The sequence below is a fragment of the Hemicordylus capensis genome, chromosome 6, assembly GCF_027244095.1.
Source record: "Hemicordylus capensis ecotype Gifberg chromosome 6, rHemCap1.1.pri, whole genome shotgun sequence".
Classification (NCBI taxonomy): Eukaryota; Metazoa; Chordata; class Lepidosauria; order Squamata; family Cordylidae; genus Hemicordylus; species Hemicordylus capensis.
Genome location: NC_069662.1, coordinates 80,977,787 through 81,000,937, shown reverse-complemented (window position 1 = coordinate 81,000,937; position 23,151 = coordinate 80,977,787). Strand labels below are relative to the sequence as shown.

Genomic DNA, 23,151 nt, shown 5'->3' with positions numbered 1-23,151 from the left:
TGTTGTGTCCTGAATACTACTTTATTTGGGGGCAGATCACATTCTGAAATGTTACGATAATGGGAGTTGGGAGGAAGAGTAAGAAGAATTCCATAGTGGTGTGCAAATGTACTGACATGTTTTGGTGGCTATCAGCTGAGCAGTTTTAATTTTTTCCAGGGTGGATTTGATTTAAATCAGACTGATTTAAATCACGATTTATATCACTAGCAGGGTGGATAAAAATAAAAAAAATCTGATTTAAATAAAAAATTGGATTTTTTTAATTTAAATTGGATTTTTTAAATTTAAATTGGATTTTTTGATTTAAATTGGATTTTTTTATTTAAATCAGATTTTTTTTATTTTTATCCACCCTGCTAGTGATTTAAATCAGTTTGATTTAAATCAAATCCACCCTGATTTTTTCATTATCTGAGCACCTCAGAAAGTGTGAAGTGTTCTTTCTTTTCACTGGTAATATACTACGTGTACTTTGTAGAAAATGACAAGCAGTGTAGAAGTAACTAGATATCTCATTTTCTCTTAGCGATCTCCGTATAAGAGGGGTTGGTTAGACTGCACCCAGGCTTGATATATAGAACCTTGATTTTCTTCCTCTGCATGGTATCATGTGAGCTTGAACATGCAGTTCTTGAAAGGAGAGAGGCTTTACCCTTTCCTTTCCTGAGGAGTATGGTGAAAAGAAAGCTGAAAGGGAAAATCAGGAGAGTCACTTCACTCCAGAATGCATGGAGTTTACTCAAAACCATAATACTAGAAGCCCAGTTAGATTGTATACCCAAAAGGAGCTAAGGTACCCTGTTTCCCCGAAAGTAAGACCTACCCCGAAAGTAAGACCTAGCAGTAATTTCTGATGTACCACTAATTGCCCTAGTGCATTTTGGGGGGCTAAAATTAATATAAGACACTGTCTTATTTTCGGGGAAACACGGTACCACTAAGTCTAGGAGGATGCCAGCATGGCTAACATGTAAAGTCAAGGAAGCCATAGAAGGGAAGAAGACTTCCTTCTGAAATTGGAAGGCCTGCCCAAATGAGGAGAACAGAAAGGAACACAAACTCTGACAAAAGAAATGCAAGGTGGCAAAAAGGGAGGTGAAAAGAGAGTTTGAGGAACATTTGGCCAAAAGCATCAAGGGGAATAACAAAAACTTCTTTAAATACATGAGATGCAGGAAACCTGCCAGGGAGGCCGTTGGACCTTTGGATAATGAGGGAGTGAAAGGGATTATTTAGGAGGATATGGAGGTTGCAGAGAAGCTCAATGAGTTCTTTGCATCTGTCTTCATGGCAGAGGATAAACCTGTTCCTGAACCAGGCTTTTTAGGGATGGAGGCTAAAGAACTGAATCAGATAGCAGTGACGAGATGATGTTCTAAACTGTCTGGGAAAACTGAAAACTAGCAAATTGCCAGGGTCAGACGGCATCCATCTTAGAGTCCTCAAAGAACCCAAATGTGCAATTGCTGGCTTTCTTGCTACAATATATAACTTATCCCTGCAATCAGGCTCTGTACCGGAGAACTGGAAAGTAGCAAATGTAACACCGATTTTCAAAAAGGGATTCAAGGGCGATCCAGGCCAATTAGCTTAACGTCCGTTCCAGGTAAATTGATGGAAAGCATCCTCAAGAATAAAATTGTAAAGCACATAGAAGAAGAGGCCCTGATGGGAGTGAGTCAGCATGGCTTCTGCAATGGTAATTCTTGCCTCACAAACCTTTTGGAGTTCTTTGAGAGTGTCAACAAGTGTGTGGATCAAGATGATCCATGTGACATAGTACCTGGACTTCCAAAAAGGTTTCGTTCAAGTTCCTCATCCAAGACTCCTGAGAAAACCTAGCAGTTAGTTTGAGGGGATCATTGACACTCCTGGGTAGGATTTTTCGATCTGCTTCGGTGCTGTAACCACATTTGGCTATTTTTCATGTGAACCTCCCAACAGGGCTATTGAGAGTTCTAGTTGTGGAACTTTCGTGTTGTGTCTAGTTTGGCACTGACTGTAACATGCCATTTTATCCTGGCATGTGATTCCCTAAATCTGATTCACTATTGTATCTTAAGCTGGGTTTTGGCTTTTCTCAATTCAATCTAAATTCCAACTAGATAGTGTCTTACACAGGGTATTAGCCATATAGATAAGTTCCCTATATGTCCCTAGCATGTGTTTTGCAGGATGTGTGTTCATCCCGCCCAGTGTTACTTAAGTTGTTTACAAGTATTGATCAACAACTCTTGCTGAAGTTGGTAAATATCTTGAGACTGAACTAGTTTCTTTCATTGTACTAGCTGCAAGGCAATCTTGCTACTTGGTAGAAGTTTTGGGTGTCGTCATGGGTATTTCAGAGGAGGACATTTTTGTAAAGGTAGGTAGGTTGTCATTGGACTGCTGAAGAGAGAGAATCTACATTACAGCATCTTGCATCCACAGGCCCATGTAGAACAGGTGTGTTGTAAAAGCCCTTCTAGCTTTAGAACATAGAGTATTAAGACTCAAGTTCAAGCTTTGATGGTTTCTAGTAGCTATCTTATGTTTGCTCTGAACAAAGGGTGGGATTTGTTTCCTTGTAGGTGCTTTAGGACAGTGTTTCTCAATGGCCGGTCCGCAGACTGGTGCCGGTCTGCGAGGCGTTGGGTACTGGTCTGCAAGGCATCACTAAAAAAAATCACCTCCCCATACACAAAACAATTTTGGGCTGGTGGGGGCTGCCGTTGTGAGCTCACTGGGGCTCATTTTTAGGCAGGCAGCCCTCACTGCTGGATAATGTTCATTTTGAGGAAGCGAAATGAATGTTATCCAGCAGTGAGTGCTGCCTGCCTAAAAATGAGCTCCAGAGAGCTCACCTGGGCTCTGTGGATCCCGCCCCCCCTTTGTGTGTGATGTCACATGTAGAGGGCGGGACCTGGGACCCACTGAGCCTGGGTGAGTTGTTTGGAGCTCATTACTAAGCAGGCTCCCTCACTGCTGGATAATGTTCATTTTGCTTCCTTGAAATGAACATTATCCAGCAATGAGGGCTGCCTGGAAATGAGCTCCAGAGAGCTCTCGCTGGCTCAAAATTATTTGGGGTGTGTGCCTGGGGGTGAGGGTGGGGGCGAGGGGGGCAACTGCTTTACTAATTGCTGGTCTGGGAAACTGCGCATGAAGAATGTACCAGTCCATTCCTCAAAAAACATTGAGAAACATTGCTCTAGGAGCATGTTAATGAAGCCTTTCTCTGTGAGGGGCATTAGGCTATACTTGTTCCCTTCTGTTGATTAAGCAAAGTGAAGTTTGGTTTTTTTTTTTCCTTTACTGTACCTATGACATGCATATGACTTATATTCAGGGTAGATTTGATTTAAATCAGATCATTTTAAATCACAATTTAATTCACTAGTCAGTAAGACTAGATTTAAATCATGGTTTTTTACATAAAGACTCATTCTTGCTGGTATAATATTAATATTTACAACCGATGAAGGTTTCATTTTTGGTCCTCTTCTAGATAGCAAAATTGCCCAAAATAATCTTACAGAAACCTCTGGAAGAGCATGATATTGTGAATGGATTAATGGAGTTCATTTACCAAAAAACTGAAACATTGCATATATACATCTTCATGCTACATAATTAAAAACTAATCCTTATTTCATAATGAATACCTTTGGACTATAATGTATCTTAAATAGAAAACTATCTTTAGATAGATTTTTCCCTCAAAAATCATTTTATTTAAAAAATCTGATTTAAATATAAAAAATCCTATTTAAATAAAAAAAATCAGATTTTTTATTTTTATCCATATTTTATTTTATTTTAATCTAATCTAATCTTTGCATTCAGAAGTGATACTAGCCATGATACTTGCTGGGTGACTCTGGGCCAGTTGCTTCTCTCTCAGCCTAACCTACTTCACAGGGTTGTTGTGAGGAGAAACTCAAGTATGCAGTACACCGCTCTGGGCTCCTTGGAGGAAGAGCAGGATATAAATGTAATAATAATAATAATAATAATATTTTAAAATATGATGTAAAAATATTATGGGACTTCCGATTACAAACAGACAAACATCTGCCACACAATACACCAGATATAAGTGTATTTGAGAAGAAAGAAAAACAAGTCAAAATAATCGACATAGCAATACCAGGGGATAGCAGAATAGAAGAAAAAGAAATAGAAAAAATCACCAAATACAAAGATCTACAAATTGAAATTGAAAGGCTGTGGCAGAAAAAGACCAAATTAATCCCAGTGGTAATTGGCACCCTGGGTGCAGTTCCAAAAAACCTTGAAGAGCACCTCAACACCATAGGGGCCACAGAAATCACCATCAGCCAGTTACAAAAAGCAACTTTACTGGGAACAGCCTATATTTTGTGACGATATCTATAACAGCAACAACACTGACAATAAAATTCAGCCATCCCAGGTCCTTGGGAAGGACTCGATGTCTGGATAAAACAAACCAGTCAATAACACCTGTCTGACTGTGTGTGTAAATAAATAAATAAATAAATTGCCCTGGTAATCTTTTAATATATATTGCTAGCCTAAAACACCCTGCAGAAACATTCTGTTTGTGTAGAAAGAAATGTAATGGGTGAAATCTTCCTGGAATCCACATTTAAAAATAAATGTACTCTGTCCAGCTATAACTTGGTTATGAAATGGTTATATGAATTACAGAGCTCATGTAACAGCTACAGTAGTTTTACTGTTGCATGTTAATAGGCCTTACACAATGGCCCGGTTCACACGTACAATTTAATTGCAGTTAAAGCTACCAGAATTTGTAACTGTAGTGCGCCTGAATGCACAAAACTGCAGTTGAGTCTCAGAAGTAAACTCCAGTTTGTCCCAACAAACTCCAATTGGAGCCTGAAGCTTTCTCCAAGGTTCACCACCGATAACCGCAGTTTTGCTGCTGAAGTGCTATGCTCAAAGGCAGACTCGCCCCTAACCACAGTTAAGTGCCCATTTCCAAACTCCAATCAGAGATGGTGGATGAGGATGCAGCTGCTCCATACTTTTGGCACATCTCGCTGGTAGCCTCTCAGAAAACCAGCCCTGCCCTTCCTGTCAGCTGTGCAACTATGGAGTTGCCAGGCTACAGGGACGGCAACACGCTCCATCTTGGACCAGCTATCCTATCAAGCCGCTCAGCCGCCCGGGGCGAGCAATCATGGGTGTCCACAAGCGCAAACACACCAAGTGGAAACACAAGCAAGGGAACAAGAGGGGGAAGCTGAGAGGCAGACCCAAGTAGGGTAGCTGTAGCAGCCAAGTTCTGTTGTTCACAAAGAAAGGGTGGGGAAGGGGGACTCAGCCCCATCATTGTGGGGGAATCTTTGCTCCCTATGTCTTACTCATGAGAAGAACCATCCAGGGAAGTGACCAGAATTCCCATGTTGTATCTAGATATTACCCTGCCATTACTGACCAGGACTGCTGTCTCATGAGAGTGACAGGCCATGGAGGCACACATGTGCACTGGAGGGCTTCAGATGCCCAGCCGGGATACTATGTCCCTGCAAGCCCTGGGGCAGGGTACACCAGCAACACCTTTCCTGATCTAGGTGGGTGGTGGACTGCAGGATTACAAGCAGTCACCTGGCAGTCAGGTCGCCCCACAACACGTATGCATGGATTTCTCTGCCCACCATGTCCACACAGCTTGGCAGGGATAGCTGAAAATGCCATCTCCCCTTGCCCAGGGTTCCCCGCGGTGGCTCATCTACATACACCACAGCAATGGCCCTGGCTTGGGAATTCTGAGTGGCTGGAAGGGACTGTTCTGCAGCCCACTGTCCACACCCTCAATGCAAATGGTTTTGGGGGGGTTGCTATTGGCAGGGTCTGAAAGGCAGGCCCGCAGAAGGGATTCCAGAGCAGCCAAGTTCTATTCCTAACCAAGTAAGGGTGGGGAAAGAGGGCCCAGCCCCTTCCCGGGGCAGGGGAATGTTTGCTCTCTTAAGTTTTGCTTCTGAGAAGAACCATCTTTTGGGCACTAACTGAAAATTTACATGTTGGCATTTGTGTTCCAGCCACCATAAGTGGCGCAGCAGGAAATGCCTGACTAACAAGCAGAAGGTTGCTGGTTCAAATCCCTGCTGGTACTATATTGGGCAGCAGCGATATAGGAAGATGCTGAAAGGTATCATCTCATACTGGGTGGGAGGAGGCAATGGTAAACCTCTCCTGTACTCTACCAAAGAAATCCACAGGGCTCTGTGGGCACCAGGAGTCGAAATCGACTTGACGGCACACTTTACCTTATTTGTGTTTTAGGCCAGCCTATTACCCCATGGAGTTCTCTCTTTCACGAGAGTGACAGCCTAAAGAGAGTGAGGGAGGATGCTCCATGCAGGAAGGCTGTGAGGACGGGCACTCGGGCAAGTGGTTTCCTGGTCTCGGTGACTGCGGCCAAGCCACTGTCTAACCCTGCGCCCTGCCAGCCCACCCGCCAATATTGAGATGTGCACCCCTACCTGTGGCCCCCAGTGTGCAATGCAGCTGTCCCGGGGTGGCTTGAAACCAGGACTCTCTACTCCCGGGGAATCTCCACGCCTCTAAATCGCTGACCCTGGCCTGGGAATTTCGAACGGCTGGATTGGTTTTTGTTTCGGTGCTATGGGCAGGGTCAGAAAGTCAGACCCCCAGAAGGAATTCCAGAGCAGCCAAGTTCTGTTTTTCATACACAAAGGGGTAGGGAAGAGGGGCCCAGCCCCTTCCTCTTTTGGGGTTAGATGCCCACAGTGGCTAGCTCATGAACAGGACAGGTCACTGAGGACAGGCTTGGGTCAGGTGAGATCCTTTTTCAAGGAAACCATTGGCTGACCCAGGACGCAGTGGCTGGGCATGAGAGTGACAGGCCATGGGGACACCCCCAGATAGCTCATGAGAGGGACTGTTAGAGTGGAGATGGAAAAAGTAATGTGCCCAGAAAAAGCATAACTGATTCAAGAGGACAATACATTCTCTTCTCCACCTAATACCTACCTCATGAGAGCATCAGGCCATGGCTCCTCTGGTTCATGGCCGTGGCGACTGCTGTCCCAGGGAGCACATTCCTAGTCTTGGGGACCACAGGCAATTTGCTGCAATACTGTGCCCCCCTTCCTGCCTGCACGTCCATATGTACCCTTTCCAGCACTCCGGAGTGGCAACCCCCACTCTCCATGGTCATCTGGAGAGCAGGAGGACTTGCCTCTCCCATACATCCCTGAGCCTGCAGATCTGAATGCAGCAGTAGGGCGGACCGGGAACTGGGAGTCCTGAATGGGAAGAAAGCTTTGTGCCTGTCTGTGTCCATCCCTCTACCAACACCTCACATGTGCTGGGGAGAGGAGGTGTCTAGATGCCCTCTGGGTACTTGCAGGTCTGCACAGGGGAGGAGTGTAGAGAGGTTTCGGGGGGATCTGTTCTATCTTTTAAAAAACAAAAAACAAAGAAAGGGTGGGAAAGTGGGGCCCAGCCACTTCCCTGTGGGAGAGGGGTCACAACCCTTTTTTATTCATAAGCAAGGCCTTGGTTGCTCCTCATCAAAATATGATGGGTGTGGCGACTAAATGGCCACGCAGATTACACTCACTCACAAGAGTGTCAGTCCATGGTTGCTTTGAGTTGAGCTGTGTTGGCATCCAATGGGCAGGGGTGTCCCAGAGACTGCGTTCCTGCTCCTGGGGATGGCGGCTGAGATGCCAAGAAAATCAGCCCCCTGCCCGGCCATCTGCACCTGTGCACAGGTGATCTGTCTCCAGTGGTTCCAGCCGTCCACCCAGCTGCCACATGGTTGGGGGAGCAGAGAAAAGTGGCTTCTCCCACAATTTCCCGTGGCTGCTCATCTGCACAGGCGGACCAGACCTGGGAACTTTAGAACTTGAGCGAATGTGCTGTTCCGTTGGCCCATCTCATGGCTGTGCGCACAGCCAGGCTATGGAACACGATGTGTGGGGATGTCCTCCGAGGTGCGTGCAGTGTTGAAGAGGGATTAGGGGATAGGGGAGTTTTATGTTTCTCAACAAGGATAGTCGGGGGCCCCACTAGAGCGGGGTCCCCTTGAGATTCTCTGGTGGTTAAGTGACTGGCTAAGCTCGTGAGCTTACAGTCCATGGATGGGGATAATGCCTTAATAGGCTCAGGCATATCCCCAATACACTGGCCCTCTCATAAGATTGTTAGCCCGCTGGGGAGCAAGCTGCTTGCAGTGGATTAGTGATAGGTCTGGCTGGAGTGCTCTGCCAGAGCCTCCCCTCACAACACCCCCAGCACAGTACCTCCAGTGACTGTTGCTGGTGTCTCTCTTATGTTTCTTTTTAGATTGTGAGCCCTTTGGGGACAGGGAACCATCTTATTTATTTATTATTTCTCTGTGTAAACCGCCCTGAGCCATTTTTGGAAGGGCGGTATAGAAATCGAATAAACAAACAAACATCTTCCCTCGTGATGGTGGAACAGAACAGAACCCCGCCCCCCCGCATCCTTTGCCCTGCTCCATCTGTATGTCTCATTCTGGCAAATGTGGGTTCTCGCCTCCCATCCTGCAAAGAAAGTGGGATTCCAGGCCCCCCCCCCATGGCCCTGATCCCCCCCCAGGGATTGGAGTTTGGGTGGTGTTTTCTGGTGTGGGGCAACTGGGTGGGGGCGGCGGCAAGGTGCCATGCTTGGCAGAAGCAGGGCATTTAAAGGGCTTTCGCTGCGCTTCCCCTGCCAAGGGTAGGCGGAGCACTCTGAAGACGCACAATCTCGCTCGGCACGCCCCACTGGAGACCGTGGCTAATCACAGTTGACATGGTGACGCTTTGCCCACAGTCTGGCCACCTAGCTGGCGAGGATCAGGCTGAGCAGTTGGGAGGGGCTCCCCTCTCCCTCTACTCCAGTTAGGCTAACAGCAGTTGTACGTTTGTGGCATGAATTGGAGTTGTAATTTTAACTTCGGTTAGGGTTAACTGCTATTAATGTGTATGCCTGAAGCTGGCCCAAGTATATTAGCTGTTGCTAGTCTGAATTAAGAGATATTGGCAGACGCCCAGTGCAGTGTTACGTGTCTACAACGCTGTGCTGTGAGGGCAGCTGTACCCTTCCAAGCCTGTATTGGGACTGTGCAAAACAGGCACATGTGCAAGCAGTGGTTTGTAGGTTTCCCTATATTCCTGAAGGGGAAACTTATGCAAATGCTGCTTGCACAACCACCCATTTTGTACAGCCTCAGCACTGCCTTGGAAGAGTGCAGCATCAAATAACATGTAACTCTGCGCTGGATGTCAGCCTTTGTGCTTGTACAATCTGTTGTCTTGTTCAGGGCTTGCATTTTGGCTTTATTACTCACCTTTACTTTTACACAGTTAAGGATGGAATTCCCAGCATATTAATGGGAATGCTATTGGTTAGGTTCAGTTACATTAATAAGGTGGTATTTGGGCTGCAGCAGGATGGGGGGAATGGTACTGTTATGCTGCTTTATTTTCTTCTGAATTTATAGTATGCTAATATTTTGAGTTCTTCCTAAATGATTAATAAAGGTAAAGTGTGCTGTCAAGTCTATTTTGACTCCTGGGGCCCACAGAGCCCTGTGGTTTTCTTTTGTAGAATACAAGAGGGGTTTACCATTGCCTTCTCCCGCGCAGTATGAGGTGATGCCTTTCAGCATCTTCCTATATCGCTACTGCCTGATAAAGTACAAGTGGGGATTTGAACCGGCAACCTTCTGCTTGTTAGTCAAGCATTTCCCCGCTGCGCCACTTAAGGTGGCTCTAAATGATTAATAGCCACCACAAATTAATTTTTGTTTAATTTTTATTGTGATTTTAGTAAAATAATTCTTGAGAAGCAAGCCTGTCTAACCTAATACAAAAAGTCTGTCATATTATTTCAGAGGTGTTTTGTTTTTAAGAATTACATTGGACCAGACTTATAAATAGTCTCATACTCGGTTGCCTGTGATGAGTATAAATCTGCCTTAGCTGAACAAGCAGGGAAGCTTTTGTACATTAGAACAACACTGTCTTGGTGCATGCTGTCTGTGAACTGACATTTGGGGAAGTATACATTGTATGAATAAATTCTGGGAAGGTTGATATACCAGCTTGATAGTTACCTCTTCTTATTTACTCTCTGGTACAACTCACTCCTGTCTGAATTAACTTTTTAAACTAACTGAATTGATAGGCTATCGTAACAAAGGTGCGTACGTACTATTATAGGCACCTTTAAGAGTATAAAGTTGTCTATAACAGTAGGTAGTTACATGATAAGAGTTACCATGTTATCATTAAGGGTTACATTATATAGCATGTTTACTCTTCATCTCATATTAACAGAGAATAAGCCAATCTTGTGATTATTCTGACTGGTTCATAAAATGCCATGAAGTGCGTCAGTGTAGAAATTGCAGATTACGATCCACATTTTGAGGGGGTCTAAAATCAAGTGGACTAAAATGGTTTAAATCCAGCTGCTCTGGTTTCCATTATTTGTGGACTGAGCTGATAATGTAGTGATTAGTTCAGTGAGAATATAAACCCGTTTCCAGAGTGATGCTTGGGTTTTCTTAGCAGACACAGTTAAAAATGTTCTATGACATTTTTCCTTTTGATATTAAAGTAGGTCTGTTTTTGTGATGGTTTGTTTTAGTTCCTGGTGAAATTAAGATGAACCTTCTCCCTTTTCTTCCCTTTAGGGTTTCTTCTGACAGAATTTCAGTCTTCATATGAAAAGAACATATTTTCTGAGTGATTCTGACAGAATTTGGAATGTTGGCTTATTTCAGCTTCTGATGGAGGAATAACTGGATCTCTCTCTGCTGCACTGGAAAACTTCATAGAAAAGAAAAGAAAATGTCATCAAATAGGAGTCAGAACCCCCATGGACTTAAACAAATTGGTCTTGACCAGATATGGGATGACCTCCGAGCTGGAATTCAGCAAGTTTATACAAGGCAAAGTATGGCAAAGTCCAGATATATGGAACTCTACACGTATCCTAATGCATACTTTAAAGTAATCTACTGCTAATGTCTTTGTCAGTATAGAACATAAACATAAATCTATTCAAGGTTGTAATCTTGTACACCATTGTATGTTTACAAGCTCCTCTGACTTTAAGGAGGTTTACAATCATGGCTCAGTATGCGATATTGCAGCCTAAGTGGCTTTTTAAAGTTAGGTATCTCTATATGAGGGGAAACTGTTAATGAACTTGGAACCAACTATTGTTTCAATTAGATGCATTTTTAACTTGGAGACTGCTTCTCGGTTAGGTTAATTTTAATGTTAATAGGTGTTACTGTTTTCTAACACAGGGTTCAACAAAATTCCAGGCATCATGATGCCTAGAAATTTAACTGTGGCACATAGAAAAAACTGACTTAATGATGACTTAATGATTGCTTCATAGTAATTCTGCCCCTGGGCCAGTCCATTGTCTCTTCTAGTCCACCTTGGAGTTCTCCTGGGCACATCCTCCTCCTTCAGCTTCTCCATGGAGACAGATGGATCCCCTTCCTTTTTGGATGGAGCAGTATTGCAAGAAGCTACCAGATTGTGAGGTGACAGCTGCTGCTTCCTGTAGTGGAGGGATCTAATGCTGGAAGGAGTGGCAGCAGGCAGGAGATATTGATTGTCACTGCTTTGGAGTAGGAGGAGAGCACATGTTTGCTGGTCAAAAGGGGGCATGGAGGCCGGCCATGTGAACAGTTGGACTTGAGGTACAGAGAGGAGGAAGTTCTGGGCTGCACATTCCTTCCCCACTGTGAAACTGCCACTGCCCCTTTTTTCCTCCCCTGCATGCTCTGACATATACCATTGTTGCTATTCCAGCTTCATACACTCTGTGAACGTTTGGCACCGGCACCTACACGTAAAACAGTACAGAAGACCCTCATTATCCTTGTTTCATGTATTTGTGGATGGGCCTTGGAGACCAAGTTTCTTGTTCTGCGGCAGGAAATATATGCAATTTTCACCTATCTACGTCTCCTGAGTGACCAGAAATGACTTCTGATGTCATTTCTGATCACCGTTTTGAACCACAGAACCATTTTGTGGCTCTTAAAAAAAAACAACACCCCCCCACCCCCCCATTTTAAAATGAAAAATAAGAGCATTTGGGGGGCGTTCCTAGAAACCTGGAGAACAAGGTACTATGCTTTTCTACCCTTATTTTTGCTCTCTTCCTGCTTTTTTGACGTTTTATTTTTATTTGTATTTATTTATTTATTTATTTATTTATTTATTGGTTCGATTTTATTTTAGAGTAAGGAACCTAATCCCTGAATTCCCATAGGAGTAAAATTTCTTTATTTGCGGTTTCCATATTTGTGCTCATTGGCAGGAACAGAACCCCGCAAATAAGAAAGGCCTCCTATAATTCTTTTGTTGAAGCTGAGACAGAAAAACCCACACTGCTGCTTCCCACAACTCTTATTCAGAGGCATGCTTCCTCTGAACCTGAAGGTAGGATAGACTACCATGACAATTAACCATGGATTTGTTCTACATGGCTTTGTCTAATTCTCTAATAATTAGAGAATTGTGATAATTCTGTAAAATAATTGTGTGCTATGTGAAGAAGTACTGCCTTTTGTCTGTCCTGGATCTCTTGCAAATCAGCTTCATTGGATAACTCCATATAGGAGGAGGAAAAAACTTTTTGCTGTGTATTTTCTTTACAGCATACATAACTGTATCAACATGTCTTCTATAATATAGACTCATATAGTCACCATTTTTCTAAACAGCTCCAAATGTTTTAGCCTTCCTTTGTAGAGGAAGTGTTCCAACCTCCTCATAACTTTGGTTGTCGTTTGGCATATATTTTGAGCTCTCTTGGGATGCGGTGGTCAAAACTGTGCACATTATTACAAATATGGCCACACCTAAGAATTATATAAGGCAGTATAATTATATTGAATTATATAAGGCAGTATAATTATATTGGCAGTTGTATTTTTTGATCCCTTTTCTAATGTAGTGGTTGACATGACGAGGAAAATTATTCAAATCAATCAAATTGCCCAACTTGTCCCTTTAATTTCAGTGGGACTACTTTGAGTAACTTCATGCCAGCCAGTGTATCATAGTATACACATATTTAATTAAAATTAATTAAAACGTGTGTGATCAAGTTTTAGCCATTTAGGCAAGATTTTCCTTGGAATTTGCTTGTTAGCTTCATTTATGGCTTTATAAGAATCTCTGTTTCTATTTCTGTTCGCATGTTGCACATTGGTATAGATTATTTAGGTTGATTTGTGAGATCTGCAGTATAGATCATGCTGCCTTGGGCAAGTGATTGGGTTGGAGAATGTTAGTTTTCAGTCTTTGAAGGACCCTACAATCCATACACTTGCACCTTATTTAAAGAATAATGCCTCGAATTCCAAATTTGAATGCCTCTAATTTCTTTGACGACCTCTTACCTGGGCCGGCTCCTACCTACCTCCCCACAGACTATCAGCAAAGACAAGTAAAAGTTGCCGATCATGCACGCCTTGGTGGCGATTGGCAGTGTGCAGATGGGAGGAGCAAAGTGCACTCTGGGTCCTCCATGGGCCCAGAATGCAGCACACACACAACAGAGCAGCTGCTTTTGGTATAGCAGCCACTCTGCTCTGTGTGGCTACTCATCCCACCCCACCCCACTTGCTCACTGTTGGAAATGGTGATAGGCCAGGGAGAATCCCACTTACCCAGGGGTTCACACAATCACTTGCTGAGGCAAAACGAACCACACTTTACCTTGGTAAAACCCTGGGTACCAAAGTTGGGCTACCCTCTGCTGGAGCAGCTGTGAGCCCTCCGCCCCTGGTGCTCCAGATGACATGAGCTGTCTGGGGTAACCCAAGTAGCTTGTCTTGTGAGAACAGCCCTTGTGTCTTCCACAGATTAAACCATGGGTAGCTTTAGGTTTTCCACAGAAACTCATGCTGTTTTACTCAGCCCTTGAATATATGAAGTCAAATGTCTGGGTGTACACAGTCATCCTGGAATAACAACCCTTAATCTCTCTTCAATCTCTGATTTATTTACAAGTTCAAGTAGCTTTTAGAGGCTTCAGTGAGAGGGTCAACAGAACTCCATGACAAAATGAGAGGCTTGGGCTCACATCTCCCCCTTCTCCTCTCACTCTCTTTTGCAAGGTTATCTTCTCTTCCTGAATTAGGATGGATGTCCAGAATATGCCATGCATTCTCCCACCTGGAAATAACAAGCTAATGCATAGGAGGTGGTTAACAGATAGTAATCTTGTAATTGCAACCTTGACCAAGCAAGTTAAATATCTTATACCGAAACCAACATCTATCTTCTTGTAAATGGGGATGGTGCATCACAATGAAAGCAACTGCTCTGAAGATTAGATAGGAGGTTCAGTGATTTGACTTATCATTGGTGACTATTTTTCTCATGGAATTATAGTTCTATCCTGTGTTTGACGTTTGTAACATGAAATATTCATTCTTTGAAATAGGAAGTTACTATTTCTGTAGAGCCATCATATGGTGCTTTACAACTTAATAAGTAAAGACAACAAATGCCTGCCCCATGGAGCTTAAAATTAAATACATGTAGGTTTTATTAAATATTTAAAATTCATTGGCTGAATTTAACAAAGTGTGCACTTTAGGCTCTGGTAGGACATAATGTGGCCCTGCCCATGCTGTAGCACCAGCAGGCAAAACCTCCGGCTGTGCTCATGCCCCAGAAGTGCCCTTTACGAGAAGAAACACGTTGCTGATGGTCTACACTGTGTCTCCTCTCTTATGGAGCACTTCTAGAGCAATGCTTTTCAACGTTTTTGGAGTCATGGACCGGTACATTATTCATGCACAGTTTCCTGGACCAGCATTTAGTAAGGGGGTTGCCCGCCTCACCCCAACCCCACCCCCAAGCTCCCCCCCAAAAACAATTTCGGGCAGCTCCCTGGAGCTCATTTCCAGGCAGCCCTCACTGCTGATCAATGTTCATTTCGAGGAAGTGAAATGAATGTTATCCAGCAGCAAGGGCTGCCTGGAAATGAGCTCCAGAGAGCTCCCGGTTCCCTCCACTGGCCCAAAATTTGGGGGCAGGGGTGATATTTATTAGTGATGCCTCATGGACCAGTACACAATGCTTCATGGACTGGCACCGGTCCATGGACCGGTGGTTGAGAAACACTGTTCTAGAGCATGGCTGTGCTAGAAAGTTTTTTCTGCTGGTGGAACAGTGTGTGTGGAGGACTGGGGGAGTTGCACATGGGCCCCTGTCACATCCCTGCAGAGCCTCCTGATGCGCTCACACTGTTAGGATGTCAGCCAGCCTTTCTCTCTTTTAACTTGAATGTTGACTTCAAATTTCCCATACTTGTGAATCTGGGGGTACAGGCTTCTTGACAGGACCTTAAATTGTAAATTGATAGTGCGGCTCAAGGAAAATTGGTTGGTGAAACAAAGAAAGAGATTTATGCTATTTTTATTTCATTTTTCATATTTTATAGTAAAACAAAACAGTTCCCAAAAGAAAAACAAAGGAGTGAGTTCTGTATATTGCAGTAGGGTGGTAATCAGATATTTTAAAAACCAGGGTTAAGGCATAAGAGCCACCAGGTTGTCAAATGTTTAAAGGATGTTCAGATTTCAGTTCTGAATCTCTTATTCAGATTCCAGTTTCTTAAGGAGAAATATCCTGTATCTGTATGGATTTTTTTTTAAACTTAAATATGCAACAGCCCATTCTTATGAATGTTTACTCTGAGTTCAACAGGGACTTTCTTTTAAAGTGCACATTGCAGCTGTAAATTACAGTCAAGTATATGTGACTGCATTGTCTTGTTTGTGATTGAAATTTTTATATCAGAGCTGGAGTTCAGTGTATGTGCTGCCTTATTGGCATAAAGTGTTGCTTACTGTAAAGTGGCAGCTTTTATAGATCCCTCCTTGTAATTCTTGGCTTAACTGCAGTGTACTTCATTGGTTGCAACATGACAGATAGATTACATGCACTGCATTTTGGATGTTGTTTTGAATCAACCCTTGTGACTCTAGCCGAGGTGGAACAGATGGTGCAAATTTGTAAACATCACTTGCACGTGGAGAGTTGGCTTGAATGTTATATATTTTTAAAGAATGTATATAGGAACAATGTTTTCTGACAGATCACTCAGAAGTAAATACTGTAATTCTGGACATATATCTGTTTGTTTTGCAAGGTAGCCAGGGTTTTGTCCTACCTAGCCTGTCTGAGAGCTTTTTATTTTCAACAGTCTTAAGCATATTGGGTTTTAGCTTGAAGAGTCTGAAAAGGCAGTATGTGTAATGGATGTGATTTTTCTGGGTAGTTCTTCAGGCATGCCTTCACCACATGTGAATGTAAAGTTCAAAATGTATTCACCAATTATCTAGTTATGTTTTCATGCATTTTCAAGCTGATTTCCTATACACAATCTTTTTGACTGAAATCCAAATTACTGATACATGTGCCAAAAAGAACACAACAGAGGAGGTGATTTTCCTTTATGTCCCCTGCTCTCTGCAGCCTGTTGTGCTGTCTGAAAATAAGTCCCTAAGGATTCTGCGAAGCTGAGATTCATTTTCAGGAGACCCAGTGGGCTGCAGAAAGAAGGGGATGTTGGCAAAAATAGTTCCTTTCCTGTTGCCTGAGTTCAGTGTCTTCTGTTGCATGCAATGTTAGTCTGGATATCAGCCTTTGTTTTTATATATGTTCCACCACTGTTCCCTGTGTGTGTGTGTGAGAGAGAGATAGAATAGTTGCTTGAGGAGTGGGGTACAAATTCTGTATTCTATATATAAAACAAATTGTATATATAAAATATGTTTCCCAGCTGGGTAGGTGGATGGTGTGAAAGCCAAGAGTGCATACAAGTCAGTTTTACTTGCATTTTATTCCATTTTATGATGTGTTCTTAAAATTGTAAACCACCTTGAGCCATTTTTGGAGGGGCGGGATGTAAATCAAATAAATTTTAAATAAAATAATAAAATTTAATGCAAGCTGCCTTGAATCAGCTGTGAGAAGAGCAGGCCAATAAATATGTTTTAATCCTGCCTTTTAACCATTTCTCTTTTACCAATAAGGTAGAGTTAGATGAGAAACAAATACAGTCTGCAGAAGCTCTAGCAAAGGGAATGTAAGGAAACAATAATAAGGGATGTGAAAAAGCTTAAGAAACATATGGCTAAAGACATAAATTGCTGAACTCCTTGCAAAAATATACAACTTATCCCTACAATCAGGCTCTGTACCAGAGGACTGGAAAGTAGCAAATGTAACACCGATTTTCAAAAAGGGATCCAGGAAATTACAGACCAGTTAGCTTAACATCTGTTCCAGGCAAATTGATGGAAAGCATCCTCAAGGATAAAATTGTAAAGCACCTAGAAGAACAGGCCCTGCTGGGGGAGAACCAGCATGGCTTCTGCAAAGGTAAATCTTGCCTGATGAACCTTTTGGAGTTCTTTGAGAGTGTCAACAAGTTTGTGGATCAAGGTGATCCAGTTGACATAGTATACCTGGATTTCCAAAAAGCTTTTGACAAAGTTCCTCATCAAAGACTCCTGAGGAAACTTAGCAGTCATGGGATATGGGGAGAAGTACATGTCTGGATTGCTAACTGGTTGAAGGACAGGAAACAAGAGGGTAGGTATAAATGGAGAGATTTCACAATGGAGGGAAGTAAGAAGTGGGGTCCCCCTGGGATCTGTACTGGGACTGGTGCTTTTTAATTTATTCATAAATGATCTAGAAGTTGGTGTAAGCAGTGAGGTGGCCAGATAAGTATATGACATAACTCTTCTGGGTAGTGAAATCCAAAACTGATTGTGAAGAGCTCCAAAAGGATCTCTCCAAACTGGGGGAGTGTGTGACAAAATGGCAAATGTGCTTCAATGTTGATGCACATTGGGACAGAAAACCACAACTTCATGTATGCAGTGTTGGGATCTCAGCTGTTGGTGACTGACAAGGAGAGGGATCTTGGGGTTGTGGGTGGACAGCTCGTTGAAAGTGTCGACTCAGTGTGCGGCAGCTTTGAAAAAGGCCAGTTCCATGCTAGGGATCATTAGAAGGGGGATTGAAAATGAAACTGCTAATATTATAATGCCCTTATACAAAATGATTGTGTGGCCACACTTGGAGTACTGCGTACAATTCTGGTCACCACATCATAAAAAGGACATTTTAGAACTGGAAAAGGTTCAGAAGAGGGCAAAAAGGATGATCACGGAGGGGCCTAGAGCACCTTCCTTATGAGGCAAGACTACAACACCTGGGGCTTTTTAGTTTAGAAAAGAGATGACTGCGAGGAGACATAATAGAGGTCTGTTAAATCATGCATGGTGTGGAGAAAGTGGATAGAGAGAAATTCTTCTCCTCCTCACATAACACTAGAACCAGGGATCATCCCATGAAATTGCCAGGAAATTTAGGACCTGCAAACGGAAGTACTTTTTCACATAACTCATAATCAACTTGTGGAATTCTTTGCCATAAGATGTGGTGACAGCCAACAACCTGGAGGGCTTTAAGAAGGGTTTGGATAACTTCATGAAGGCGAGGTCTATCAACGGCTACTAGTTGGAGGGCTATAGGCCACCTCCAGCCTCAAAGGCAGGATGCCCTGAAAACCAGTTGCAGGGGAGTAACAGCAGGAGAGAGGGCATGCCCTCAACTCCTGCCTGTAGGCTTCCAGTGGCATCTGGTGGGCCACTGTGTGAAAAAGGATGCTGGATTAGATGGGCCATGGGCCTGATCCAGCAGGGTTTTTAATATGTTCTTATGACATCAAGGAAAATAATAAAAATAATTTAACTTTACTTAACTACATTAGAAGCAGGAAATGTGCCAGGGAAGTAGTTGGACCTTTAGCCTGTGCAGCAAGGCTGATCTTATGAAGCCAAGACTGATTCATTAATATCCACGATGCACGTCAGTCAAAGCAAACTGGTACAAGTTGCCTTAAGGCCCCTGCTACCATAAGAATAAAGAACCTTGCTTTTAAAAGTCCTTAACTGTTGTCCATTTCTCCCTGTGGTGTCCGAGTAGGGTAAATGGAAGCCAGTCATTCAGTACAGTAGGGGAAATCCTCAGTTATGTGGCTCCCAAGAAAAGAAATGAAAAATAATATCTGGTTTTGCACAGAGGTGTGGTGCAGACATGGTTTCTCGCTACATAATAGAGCCCTGTAAAGCCATGTGCTTGAGTGCTCCCCCTTTCCCTGGAGGAGGAGGTTGAAAGACTGGAGGGAAGAGGTTGGAAGATTCTGCTTTCAATTTTAAACTAACTATAAACTTGTGCGTCATCCAAAATTGGGGAACTGTGGTTAGTTTTAACTGGTTCATTTAAACTCAAAATCAAGCACTGGTTTCAGATCCTAATTTGTGAACAAACCACTAGCAACAATTCATTCCCTGAGTTTGGGTAACATGGAACTGTGGTTAGTTTATAATAGAATCTTTCAGTCTACTTTTTTTGGGCATAAACCAGGCTAGAGATTTAGTAGCCAGAATAGAGGCACAGGCATAGCTGTCGAAAGCAATGGAAAAGGTACATTCTCCTGCTCTACCCAGTACTAGAGAGAAGGATATATCTACATGGCATTATATTATATGTAGTAAAACGTTTTGGTGACCAGCAAGGAGTTTGGGATTTTCCTATCATTGCCACTGAAGAAGACTGGTTGCCAAAATGTGTATGGCTTGTGGGACACTTCTTTGGATTGGACTCCATTCATCCAGAGCTTCATAGGAAGCTTTTATTGGCTCCCTTCTCCAATATCACAGGCAATTGATTCGACTTCTATGAACACGAGATCTATTGTATGAGTCGTATCTGTATAGTTTATAATGATTTTTATTATCCTTTTCACATGGGTCATTTGTGAAGGTTTTACTATCGTATCAGATGAAAGTGGTTGTCACAATATAAGGTTATGCACATGGCAGCCGTGCCCAGGTTAGGGAAGCCCTACCTGGGTAGGGCTGCTTGTATGCAGTGCCGGGATCAAGGCTGATCATGGTGCTGCCACCCTGCAAGCCCAGGTTTCATACCCGGGCTTTTACTTGGGTTAAAGGGTGAGAGTGCACCCTTTACCTCAGGTACCAGCTTGTGTGCATGAGCCTGAGCATACACAGTTGAGTGTCTAGAGCACTCATCTCCCGGGGGAATTTCCAAATGCACTTTACTCATTGTGCAGATTTTGTGGGCGCGCAGTGGTGTGCCAAAAAGAAAAGGTTCATCTAGGGGAAGGTAGGTGAAACTCGTGAGCATAGCTTCATTATGTTATATGCTAGATTAAATAAGAATTTGTACTTGAGGATTTAGATTCTGTTTGGGGTTCTTCATGTATCATGATCACAGGTGGTTCCAATTTCTTTAAGATGGCGGATTTGTGGTTCCTGAAATGCGTCCTTGGGTCTGTGGATGTTTTGCTTGTGTATTGCATGTGGCAGCCTGAACATTTGCATTGTATAACATAAACCATATTAGTGGAAGTACAGGTGAGGCTGTGTCTGATATGATAGATGCCCGTGGTAATGGTACTGCTAAATGTGATGGTATCCCTTAGAAAAGTACAAGTAATATAACAACTGTATTGACAGAGGTGTGATCCAGGATTGCTGATCAGTGGTTTTAGGATAGCTTTCACTAACAGCCTGTGTAGATTAGGTGGTTGATGAAAGCAATACATGGAGGCTCGCTGATAGCTTTTTTCAGATGTTCAGAATTCGCTATCACTGGGTAGCTTTCTTTTATTGCCTGGTGATAGTTTGATGAGGCAGGATGGAAGTCTACTACAAATAGGATTCTTCCTTCCTTGTGCATATGTGTTTTGCTTTTGTAGAGGAAAGAATCTCTTGATATGGCTGATGTCCTATTGCTGTTAGAATCTATAACATGAAGAGAGTATCCATGTTTTAAAAGCTGTTCATTCAGTTCCCTGATCTTTTTGAGGAAATTTTGATCAGGTAACACCGTTCTTCCTCGAAGTAGGAGGTCACGGCTTACAATGGGTAATCTTCCACTCCTTGCTCCAGATAGACTGGAAGTCTCAGGTGTTTTAGATAGGTGAAGATCCGTCCCCTTCTCCCAGCATGCCCAGGTGTAGTTCCCCAGTTTCTTCCTGACTTTGCTCCTGAATAGATGCTTTTGGGCAGGCTCCTGCCCAGATCAACTTTCTAACCCTTTTCCTGCTTCGGTGAGCTTCCTTTTAGTGAATGCATGGATCTTTCTCAGGCAGGGGATACCCTACAGGGATTCCTCTCAGAGAGCACCGGCGGGTGAGGGGGAGGAGGATCGGAGGGCCTTCAAGGAAAAGGCCCACAAGAGGCATCACTGTTCTTCTTCTCCTGACCCATGTGGACAGAAAAAGAAGAAAAAGAATTCGCCCCCCCCCCATGAAAGAAAATTGGGGGGAAGGTACATTCAGCGAGCTGCGTCCCAACGTTTGACCTCCTCCTCTGTGGACTCCAGTCCAAGGAAGGAGGCAATTCCTCCTCTGGAACGAGGACGGTTTGCACCCAAGCCGCTGAAGCATCATTTCCACCACTCTTCCAGTTCTGATTCTGGAGCTAGAGATACCAAACACCCCCAACTGCCCAGAGATCTACCACAGCTGCCTATCTCTGTGGCCCAAGGGCCCCGTGCTATTTTACCTACCCCATCCCAGCTTCCTCCACCTTTGCATAATCCTGCCCATCACTCCGTCATGGGTCTGATTCTGATCTGCCGGTGCCCCTGCACCATGATGAGTCAGAATGGGAAAATGGGGAACTCTCAGAGAAAGTAACTGCCCAGTAGCACCTGTCTCTCCCCGCCTCTTCTCATCCTCTGATTTTTGATGTCCTTTAATCAAAAGCTAAGCAGGCTATTAATGATGTTTCTCCAGTGGATGTAACATAACCCTCAGAATTAGATCAGAATGTTTTTCCTTCCACTTCGGGCCCCTCTGCTTCGGTGCCTTTTCCATCTTTGTTTAAGCAGGTGGTGTTAGCAGAAAGGCAAAACCCAGCTTCCAGTAGACCAATTGGTTCCTGTCCCAGGAAACACTATGCCCTGTCCCCCGAGGTCGCCTCCTTGCTGGCAATACCTCGGGTAGATCCTCCCGTCGTGCAGATGGTCTCAGATACGCTTTTGAATGTTAAAAGCCAGGAACAGTTGAGGTCTTCTAAGGATAGAAAATGCAATCTGTGGCTAAAGAAGGCCCATGAGGCTTCCTCCACTGTTATCAGGGCAGCCACAGCTAACGCTTATGTTTGTCAGGGCCTCCATTTTGTGGGCTAAACAGCTTGCTCCGTTAGTCCCCCCCCCGGAAACTCTAAACTGAGGCAAGTTATTAACAAGATGGCCAAGGCCGCGGCCTTCATAGCAGACTCTAGCCTTGACTATCCAGCAAGCGGCTAGAGTCTTGGCAGCTGGAGTAGTCTTACACAGATCGTTAAGTGACAATGAGTCCCTGCCCATAGGGGGCAGACTTCAGCCGTTTGCCCTCATGTGGCTATCCATGACCCAAGATCGCTGGGTGATAGACATGGTTTCCCAGGGCTATTCGCTGGACCTATCCCTGACACCCCACGATTACTTTTACGCCACCCTGTGCTCCCGGAGAATGGAAAAGCATTTTCTGATGAATGAGGCGATCCAACATCTTCTTCATATTCGGGTGATCAAGCCCATTCCTTGGACACAAAGATGTTTCGGCATTTACTCGCATCTCTTCCTGGTGCCCAAGAAGGATGGGTCCTGGAGGGCGGTGCTAAATCTCAAACACCTCAACAAATACATCAAGAAAAGGAAATTCAGGATAGAATCCTTGCGATCCATCAAGCAGTCTATCCTCCCAGGCGACTTCCTCGTGTCAGTGGACCTCTCAGAGGCATACCTGTAGTCAAGTCAAGTCAAGTCATGTTTATTTACGGTCATAGACCAAAATTTACATACATAATAATACACGTAATATAGTAATAATATATACATAATATAATCAGGAACATGGACTCATCCTAATCAGCAATTTTCCGTTAGCATAATCTGATTTACCATCTGTTGTCTAGCCTTCTTAGCTGCCTCACAGAACTTAGCAACTTTAAATGTTACTTCCTCCTTCTGATCTGAGAGCAGATAGTTGACGTAAAATGCATCTGTATGCCCTGGGAAATCAGTCAGTAAGGAGGAA

At 43.6% G+C, this 23,151-nt stretch overlaps 1 protein-coding gene across 2 annotated transcripts in view; it reads left to right on the top strand.

Annotated features, from left to right (window-relative positions):
- Positions 1–23,151, top strand: part of CUL1 (cullin 1) — a 107,237-nt gene that overhangs the window by 16,337 nt on the left and 67,749 nt on the right. For both annotated transcript variants that reach the window (XM_053265739.1, XM_053265740.1), the window contains exon 2: positions 10,667–10,963. In XM_053265739.1, coding sequence (XP_053121714.1) covers positions 10,824–10,963 — 140 coding nt within the window. In that variant the 5' untranslated portion in view covers positions 10,667–10,823. The remainder of the gene's footprint in view (positions 1–10,666; positions 10,964–23,151) is intronic.